Source organism: Nicotiana tomentosiformis, chromosome 1 (assembly GCF_000390325.3).
Source record: "Nicotiana tomentosiformis chromosome 1, ASM39032v3, whole genome shotgun sequence".
In the NCBI taxonomy this organism is placed as follows: Eukaryota; Viridiplantae; Streptophyta; class Magnoliopsida; order Solanales; family Solanaceae; genus Nicotiana; species Nicotiana tomentosiformis.
In genome coordinates this window covers 114,146,816-114,157,170 of record NC_090812.1, presented here as the reverse complement: position 1 = coordinate 114,157,170, position 10,355 = coordinate 114,146,816, and the positions used below count along the sequence as shown (strand labels likewise).

The 10,355-nt window shown below is 40.9% G+C and overlaps 1 protein-coding gene across 1 annotated transcript; it reads left to right on the top strand.

Annotated features, from left to right (window-relative positions):
* The first annotated feature begins 5,904 nt into the window (after window positions 1–5,904).
* LOC138908864 (uncharacterized) lies at window positions 5,905–7,277 on the top strand. Its single transcript, XM_070199551.1, has 3 exons — window positions 5,905–6,208; window positions 6,296–6,643; window positions 6,742–7,277. The coding sequence occupies exons 1-3, from the start codon at window positions 5,905–5,907 to the stop codon at window positions 7,275–7,277; spliced, it is 1,188 nt and encodes a 395-aa protein (XP_070055652.1).
* Window positions 7,278–10,355: the final 3,078 nt, after the last annotated feature.

The window sequence follows — 10,355 nt, the reverse complement described above, 5'->3', positions numbered from 1 at the left end:
CAGGAATATAGGAAGATGAGCTCCCGAGATGAAATCTAACTCAAGAAGGAGTAATCTGAACTCAAGAACAAAAACAGGCACAAAAGCTCAGAAGTGCGGACCGCAAAATATCATCTGCGGCCGCAGGTTGTTAAGAATCATCCATCAAAGAATGTTTCAAAGTGTGGTCCGCACATTAAGTGTGCGGCCGCAGAAGCTGGGTCAGAGCAAAAGTTTAGAGAACCTGTGCGATGACCCGATAGGTCATCCTATGTTTTAGAACCTAATTATGCTCTTTGAAGCCTTATATACCTCATTTTAGCTTTCATCGATTTGTGTGCGCAGTCCGGGTATTTTTCCGAAAAGCTTTTATGTTAAAAACTGAGAAAATATGAAACTTTTGCAATAAGATCCATTTGATTTGACTTCGGTCAATATTTTGAGTAAACAGACCCAGATTCATGTTTTGACAGTCCTAGTGGCTCCGTATCTTGATTCGGGACTAGGGCATGTGCCCGGAATCGAATTCGGAAGTCCCTAGTTCGAGTTATTGCATCAAGTTGAAACTTGAAAGTTCTTTGATTTTGAAATATTTGACCAATGTTTGACTTTTTTGATATCGGGTCCGTATTTTAATTCCGGAACCCAGTATAGGTCCAATACTATATTTATGACTTTTCTGTCAAATTTGGTGAGAAACGGAGTTGGTTTGATGTGATTCATACGTCTGGTTGTGAAAATAGAAGTTTGAAAGTTTTCTTGAAAACTTTCATATGATTTGGTGTTCAATTCCTAGTTCTAGGTGTTATTTTTACGATTTGATCACGCGAGCAAGTTCGTATGCTGATTTTAGACTTGTGTGCATGTTTGGTTTGGAACCCCGAGGGCTCGGGTGAGTTTCAGATAAGCTACAGAGTGATTTAGACTTAGAACTCAGCTGGTGTTCTACAATTTATGGTACTGGTCTCGGATCTAGCAATTGCGAGATCAGTGTTCGCATCTACGAACATCCCAAATTCTAGCAATTGGTACCTGTTAGGCTCGCATTTTCGAGAAAATCCTTCGATTCTGCGAAAAGTACCTGGGTCATCATAAGTTCGCATCTGTGATCAAGAGGTCGCAATTGCGGGGAGGCCACAGTTCGCATTTGCGAAGTGGTGCTGGGGCAGGCTTAGTCACATTTGCGATCAATTTGGTTGCAAATGAATAAGATCAATGTTTGCAATTGCGAACAAGTCATCATATTTGTGATTAAAGCAGAGATGGGAAGGACTTTGCATTTGCGAACCCCAGGTCACAAATGCGATATCTGCAACTGATCAAAATGGGACTTAGATGGGATTTTGGTTTATTCTCTCAAATGTTCAAAACAAGAAACCCTAGAGGCGATTTTTCAAAGAACCTTTCTTTCCCAAATCATTGGTAAGTGATTCTAAACTAGTTTCTTTCAATCTTTCACTAAATTTCCTAAGCTTTCAACCAAAATCTTATGATTTTCATGATGAAAATTGGGGTTTTTGGGTAGACTTAGGTATTTATGTAAAATGGGGATTTAGACCTCAAATTGAGATCGGATTCCAAAACAAATTACATAACCATGCTCGTGAGTGAATGAGTGTTCATATTTTGTGACTTTTACCCGATTCCGAGACATGATCCCGGGGAGGCTTTTTGGGGCGATTTTTTAATTTCTTGCTTTAGTTTTGATTTCATTAATTAGATTAGATTCTTATTGTATGTAATTGATTTTGGCTAGGTTTGGGCCATTTAGAGTCGGATATTCCAGGTAAAGGCATTGTTCTAGATTTATTGAGCTTGGTTCGAGGTAAATGGCTTGCCTGACCTTGTGTGGGGGAAATCCCCCTTAGGATTTGGTACTGTTGTGAGATGTGAACGACATGTACGTGAGGTGACGAGTGCGTATACGGTCTATTTGTTGTAAAACCCGATACTTTTACCGAGTAGCAACTTGTTTTTCCTTTAATTGAGTTATACCGTTTAAATGAGTATTAGTCTGTTTTCATTCTTAGTTGAGCTATTCCAATATGTGTAGTTATCCTGTTTAGTCTAATATCGCATGTCTACGTGATTTAACTTCTTATTTGAACTCTATGAAGCATGCCTAGTTGATTTCCTGCTTTTCCTTGTTCTTTATCAGTATTAAGTAGAAATCTTGCTGTTAACTGTTGTATTTATTGGTTTGAGCTGTGTGTTTACTTTTGAGACTATGAGGCGGTTTCCTTGGGAGTTCTCCCTGCATATTTACTTTTGAGACTACGAGAGAGTACCTCGAGAGTTCTCCCTATATTTTTACTTTTGAGACTATGAGGCGGTACCTCGGGAGTTCTCCCTGTATATTTACTTTTGGGACTACGAGGCGGTACCTCGGGAGATCCCCCCCTGTAAATTTACTTTTGAGACTACGAGGTGGTACCTCAGGAGATCTACTTGCCTATTTACTTTTGGGACTACGAGACGGTATCTCGGGAGATCCCCTGTTGATGTTTAGTATTTATTTTTGGGACTATGAGACGGTATCTCGGGAGCGCCCATGTTGTTATCACATTGTGTTGTGTTGTTATTTCCTTGTGAATTCTTTCTGTTAAATTCTCCATTTTACTTGCATTTTATTATATTTTATGTCTTATTATTATATCCCAGTAGGGTCCAGACCTAACCGCGTCACTACTCTACCGAGGTTAGGCTTGGCACTTACTGGGTACCGTTGTGATGTATTCATGCTACTCTTCTGCACATGTTTTGTGTGTAGATCCAAGTGCTTCTTATCAGCCCCGCTATTAGCTAAGAGTGCTTGCTGCTGTACGGAGACTTCAAGGTACATCTGCCACGTCCGCAGACCTCGGAGTCCCCCTCTATTCTCTCCTATGTCATTTACCCTCCGTATTATTTTTATTAGACTCTAGTGTATAGAGATTCTAATTTCCTTCTGTAGCTTGTGACTTATGATGTTCCGAGTTTTTGGAATACCGTGTATTATCTAGAGTGTTGGTCATTGTACACGCCAAGTGGCATTGTTACCTGTTATTTGGTTATCGTTTACAGTTAGTTGTTAAGTTTTACTTCCATTTTTGATATTTCCGCAATTTGATAGGCTTACCTAGTAGTAGAGACTAGGTGACATCACGTCGTCTTACGGAGGGAGATTTTGGTCGAGACAACCTGCATCTCAAACCTACCAAAAATGCGGACCGCATAATTATTGTGCGGACGCCGAAGAAGAGCTACGCGGTTGCAGTCACATTTGTGCGGACCGCAGAAAAACAAGGTGCGGCGGCACTTACATTTGTGCAGACCGCAAAAAGAGTGCAGTGTCGCCGCAAATCAGAATTATGTGGCCGCAGATTTCCAATCCTGTCAAGCTGAAGAAAAGTGTCGACCACACATGGAATTTTGCGGTCGTAGGACCTCCGATAGGGCATTTTTATTTGAAAATTCTAGCCTTGTATAAATAGAAGAGTTTCACTTTTTAGGTTAATTTGTTACATCAGCTGCTACAGTAGACAGTTCCTTTTACACTTTTTAGTAGTTTTTGCTATTTTGAGCTTTTTGAACATAGAGTTTATCATTTTAATTAGCAATATAGGTTTAATTATCATTTCTTCTTCTTTTTCTTCCAATTTAAACATGAGTAGCTAGATTTGTACTAGGGTTGTCACCCAACCCTACTGTGTAAACTTAATGGGTGTTTGATTTGTTGCTTGTTTATGGTTGGGTGTTTAATATTTAGCCTTATTCTTGCTTTCATTTGAAGAATTAATGGTTTCAAACATTAGTTCATGCTATTTGACTTGGTCTCTACTTGAGAAAGAGAGACTTAGTATAAAAAAACTTGGCTAACAAGAAATTGGGTCAATCGATAGATTGATAAGCCTAATTAAAGGGTTGAACCTAGAGATATTAAAACCCGACTTGAGCTTTTATTCAACCGTTTTCTTCAATATCCATTTGGACTTGAGAAAGCCAACTTGGGAAAAATCACTCTCTGACCGAGAGGTATTAGTGGGTAACCGAGTGTTGATACCTATAATGCACCCCAACAAATAAAACAAGCTCTAAATTTTACAACTCATTAGGGAAACATCTAGGTGAAGGTCATAGCCCTAGTCTTTTTATATCATTTGAAAAACAACAAAAATAATTTCGTAGTTTCAGTCTTTAAATTGCAATCATAGTGTAATTTAGGTTTTTAAACAACCAAACTTTGCGGAAGTGCAAATTTAGATATACAAACTCACACGCTAAGATATATACGACTAATTCCCATTCACATATCTCCCTGTGGAATTCGACCCCGACTCTTGTTGGGTACTACTATTGCATTGACCGTTTTCATAACCTTGAATAGAGGAGTGAAATTAGACGAGATCAATTTTTGGCCCTGTTGTCGGGGAGCTAAAAATGGTGTTAGCTATATATTTAGGTGTGTTTTTGGGATATCTTCATTTTCTTCCTTGTTACTAACGTGTGAGTATTGTAGGTGCAATCATGGAAAATAATGATCTAGGAAACATAGCCGTGTGGAATGTGAATTTTGAGGATGATCAAATGGATGTGGTCCTTCTTGAACCTCAGTCCAATTGACGAGGCCGACCACCTCAAGAAAATGTACCCTCTCCACCCCCAACTCCACCACGAGCGGCTCCACACCGGGTGTTGACGTATGAAGGGCATGCAAGTGATACAGTCCCTCCCCATATTATGACGAGCAACTTCCAAGTAACCAACGTGATGCTCACTTTGCTCGAGCAACAAGGGTTCTTCACCGGTGCACTGGGTCAAAAAGCATATAAATATTTGAAGGGGTTTGTAGATACGTGTTGGGGGAGCAAACAAACAAATGTCTCTGAGCATTCTTTGAGGCTAAGTCTTTTTCCCTTCTCTCTATGGGGGAAAGCTTTAGATTGGTTGGAACGTTTACCAAATCATTCCATTCATACTTGGGATGAACTAGCAGAGAAATTTATCTCTAAGTACTTCTCTCCCGGGCACATGGCTATTCTTCGGGATGAAATTCTAGTATTCAAACAAGAGCCCAATAAACCACCACACGAGATATGGGAAAGATATAGAACAATGGTGAAAGAGTGCCCCAACATTGATATGACGGAGAACATAATTCAACAAACTTTTTATCGGGGGATCAATACAACCAACCAATGTGTAGTGAATCAACTTGTCGGTGGGAACTTCATGACTACGCCTTATGCGAATGTGCGTGATATCTTGGATAAGATGGTAGATACTTCTTCCGCGTGGCAATCTCGAGCTAATGTTCCATAAAGTGACCCCAACGTGGTTCACCTTCACAAAGAGTTGCATGATCATGGACAAGCCATAGCCAAGTGGACTACCACCATGAACCAATTGGCAAAGGCTCAACTTCAATAAGTGAAAAACCTGAGGCAAGTCAATGCAATGGAGGGAGTAAATATGATGGTGAACAAGCGAAGAACAAGAAGTTCACAAGTGCAACAAAGAGTGGATAATTTTGTGCAAGCTGATAGTGGATTTGCTCAAGATGAATCTTACAATGACCAAGAAGTGGAGGTCCAATATGTGAAGAATTTTCAAGGGCAAAGAAACAACTTCCAAGGCCCTAGCCAACAACAATGGAAACCTTCAAACAATCAAGGCAATTTGAATCAAGGTAATTGGAGTGGTGGAAACAATCAAGGCAATTGGAGTGGAAGAAATAACCAAGGGAATTGGCATAACAATAATAACCAAGGCAATTGGGGAGGCAACAACCAAGGCGGGTGGAACAATAATCAAGGAAATCGGGGGTCAGGTTTTCAAAGGCCCCCGATGTCTCAACAACCGAGCAACTCACCCCCTTATCCTTCCCATGGTACTAGTTCTTCCAACAATGAAATGAGATGTATTGAGAACATGTACAAATAAATGATGGAGAAGAATGCCGATTCCAATGCCCAACTTGTTTCACACAACACATTGATCTGCAATTTAGAGGTGCAAATGGGTCAAATCTCTCAATCTCTAAATGCTTGTCCTAAGGGGTCACTACCAAGTGACACGGTGGTGAACCCGAAGGGTGGGAACAATACGGGTCATGACATGGTCGTTACTACAAGAAGTGGAAGAGGTGGGAATGTACCCACCTCAAGTCAAAGGCAACTTGTGGATGATGAGCAAGTGGTAGAAGAAGAGGAGATCCCAACCAATGTAGTGCAAGCTAATGATGAAGTGCGTAATTATATTGATGACACGGTGGACGAGACTTAAGAGGAAGTGAACCCGTCTAGGGAGCATGTGATTGACATACCGGAACCTGTAGTGCAAACGGCTAAGGCACCATTGCCTAAGCCACCTCCTCCATTCCCTCAAAGGCTCGCCAAGAAATATGGCGAGAATCAATTTAAAGAGCTCATTGATATAATGAAGAGTTTCTCGATAAATGTGCCATTACTTGAAGCCTTGGAGAAAATGCCTAGTTATGAAAAGTATATGAAGGACTTGGTGACAAAGAAGCGATCGATGAATTTTGAAACTATCAAAGTCACTCATCAAGTGAGTGCAATTATGGATTCGATGGATCCTAAGTTGGAAGATCCTGGTACTTACACAATCCCTTGCACCATTGGAATTGCCGAGTTTTCCAAAGCTCTTTGTGATCTTAGGGCAAGTATAAATTTGATGCCCTATTTGGTTTTCAAGACATTGGGAATTGGGCAACCAAGACCTACATCTATGAGATTACAAATGGCTGATCGTACAATGAAGAGATCGTTGGGGTGATTAAGGATGTATTGGTTCTAGTTGACAAGTTCATTATCCCAATAGATTTTGTTATTCTTGATTATGAAGTTGATTATGAGGTCCCGATTATTCTTAGTAGACCTTCCCTTGCTATGGGGAAGGCTCTTATTGATGTGGAATCCGGAGAACTCACTTTTCGAATAGTGAGGCAACCAAATCTCAATGAAGTGTGTTTGTTCGTGGACTTGGTGACCGATGTGATTATTGATGATACAATTGCCACGATTAATGTGGGTGACATGTTGGAGGCTGTCTTTCTAAATTTTGATGATGGCGAGATGGATGGCTTCGTTGAATGTGTTGATTCTTTACAAGGAATGGGGTCGTACAACTATGCACCCCGGAAGCTTTCCTTGAATCTTGAGAATAGGAAAACTCCTCCTACAAAGCCTTCAATTGAAGATCCCCCTATCTTTGAGTTGAAGCCATTGCCTCCACATCTCATGTATGAATTCCTTGGCCTTTGTTCTTTATTACCGGTTATTCTTTCCTCTTTTTGACTAACGTGCAGGTTGACTCTACATTGGCGGTGCTCCACAAGAGGAAGAAATCTATTGGGAGGACTTTGGCAGATATTCAGGGAATAAGCCCCGCGTTTTGCATGTGCACGATTAACTTGGAGGAAGATTCCAAACCCTCCATAGAACATCAAAGGATACTCAATGAATCCATGCAAGACGTGGTCAAAAAGGAGATCATCAAGTGGTTAGATGCCAGGGTGGTCTACCCCATTTCTGATAGTTCGTGGATTTCTCCGGTGCAATGTGTCCTTAAGAAGGGGGGGGGGCATAATTTTGGTCACCAATGATAAGAACGAGTTGATTCCAACAAAAACGGTAACCGGGTGGAGAGTGTGTATGGACTATCGGAAGATAAACAAACTGACAAGGAAAGACTATTTCCCACTCCCCTTTCTTGACCAAATGCTTGATAGGTTGCCTGGCCATTCTTTCTATTGCTTTCTAGATGGATATTCGGGCTATAACCAAATCCTTATTGCCCCGAAAGATCAAGATAAAAAACTTTCACTTGTCCTTATGGCACTTTCTCTTTCAAGCGGATGCCATTTGGCTTATGCAATACACCGGCAATATTTCAACAGTGTATGATGGTGATCTTTACGAATATGGTCGAGGACTACCTTAAAGTCTTCAAGGATGACTTTTCGGTAGTTGGGGATTCTTTTGATGATTTCTTGGCAAATTTGGATAAAGTATTGGCAAAGTGTGAAGAAATGAACTTGGTGTTGAATTGAGAAATGTCATTTCATGGTCGAGGAGGGCATTGCTCATGGCCACAAAATTTCAAAGAAGGGCATTGAGGTCGACGAGGCGAATATAGAGGTGATTTCTAAACTTGCACCTCCAACATCAATGAAAGGCGTGAGAAGTTTCTTGGCTCACACGGGGTTTTACCGGCGCTTCATAAAGGATTTTTCCAAAGTGGTGAAACCCCTGTGAAGGCCTTTAGAGAAAGATGCTAAGTTTAACTTCATTGATGATTTCATGATAGCCTTTGAATTGCTAAAGTTCAAGTTGACTACAACTCCCATTATCAACTCTCATAATTGGAGTATTCCTTTTGAGCTCATATGCGATGCTAGTGATGTAGTGGTTGGATTAGTTTTGGGGAAATGTATCAATAAGATTTTTCATCCGTTCTACTATGCTAGTAAGACCATGAATGATGCCCAAGTAAATTACACTATTACTAAAAAAGAGCTCCTTGCCATTGTGTTTGCAATTGAGGAGTTCCGCCTATACTTGATGGGTGCAAAGTTTATTTTTCATACGGATCATGCGGCACTTCGCTATCTTATGAGCAATAAAGATTCAAAAGCTAGGTTGACGAGATGGGTGCTATTGTTAAAAGAGTTTGATATTGACATTCAAGATCGGAAAGGGAGTGAAAATCAAGTGGTAGACCACTTGTCTCATTTGGAGGAGCAGGGGAGGCCGCATGATGTCCTTGAAATCAATGACTCCTTCCCCGATGAGCAACTCTTGGTCATTTCAATGAAGGAGGCACAATGGTTTTCCAATCTAGCAAACTTCCTTGTATGTGGAATCATCCTGGATGAGTTCTCTTCAAATCAAAGGAAGAATCTCAAACGGGATTGTCAAGATTATTATTGGGACGAGCCTTACCTCTTCCGGATTTTCATGGATGGGGTAATTAGAAGATGTGTACCAAATGAGGAGCAAAATGTTATTCTTGAGGCTTGCCATTCTTCGCCTTATGGTGGTCACCATGGCGGAGCAAAAACGACGGCTATTGTGCTAAGTTGTGGTTCCTATTGGCCCACTCTCTACAAATATGCAAGTGATAAGGTGAAAATATGTGATGAATGCGAACGAGCCTGTGGAATCTTGAAGAAGAATGAAATACCTCTCACTACCATTTTAGAGATCGATATCTTTGACGTGTGGGGTATTGACTTCATGGGTCTTTTTGTGACTTCTTGTCGAAACACCCGCATCTTGGTCGCGGTTGATTATGTACTAATTGGGTTGAGGCCGTTAGTCTACCCAACAATGAAGCGAGGAGTGTGGTGGAATTCTTGAAGAAGAATATTTTAACAAGATTTGGTACTCTGCGCCCTATCATAAGCGATGGGGGGGTCGCATTTTTTCAACAAGGTATTTGACACTTTGCTTAGTAATTATTGTGTCACTTATAAAGTTACGACTCCCTATCATCCTAAAGCTAGCGGTCAAGTGGATGTCTCCAACTGGGAGATAAAGAGTATCTTGTCAAAAATAGTGAATGCTAACCGGACGAATTGGTCAAATAAGCTTGATGATGCACTATGAGCCTATCGGACTGCTTTCAAAACTCTTTTTAGGATGTCTCCATACCGGTTGTTTTTTGGAAAATCTTGTCATCTTCCTGTGGAACTTGAGCACAAAGCCATGTGGGCTTTAAAGAAGCTGAATCTTGATTGGGATGCAGGCGCTAACTTGCGGGTTGTACATTTGAATGAATTGGATGAAATTGTGGGTGTGACACCTTTTGGTGCATTGGACTTGAAGAACAAAAATGATGAGGTATTCCGAGTCAATGGTGACCGAGTGAAGTATTATTTGGGACAAGCTAATGATGGCCACATGGTGCCGGTTTTTCATTTGAAGTGATGGTAATCTGCATCGTGCCGCGACATTAAATCAGGCGCTTCTTGGGAGGCAACCCATGCTTTCTTTTTCCTTTTCATTTCTTCTTTTGTAGATAGGTGTTATTTTGTGCTAACTGGATTTGATGTGTGTTGCAGGAATGAGTGTGCTTTACATGAACTGTGATCAGAAAATTGGCTAAGTGTGTAAAAAGTGTGGATCGCACATGTATTGTGCGCACCACATAATTTTGAATGGTACATAAGAAGGCAACTGCGGCCGCAAAAATTGAGATGGGAAATTGCAAACTCTCTAGAGTTTGGTCTGTTAAAGAAATGGCCAATCTACGGCCGCACATCGAATTATGCGGTCGGCAGTCAAAATATGCGGTCACACCACAAATTGTGCGGACCGTATGTCAACAAAGGCTATTGAGCCTCCAGGTAACAGAGTGCGGGCCACAGAAGG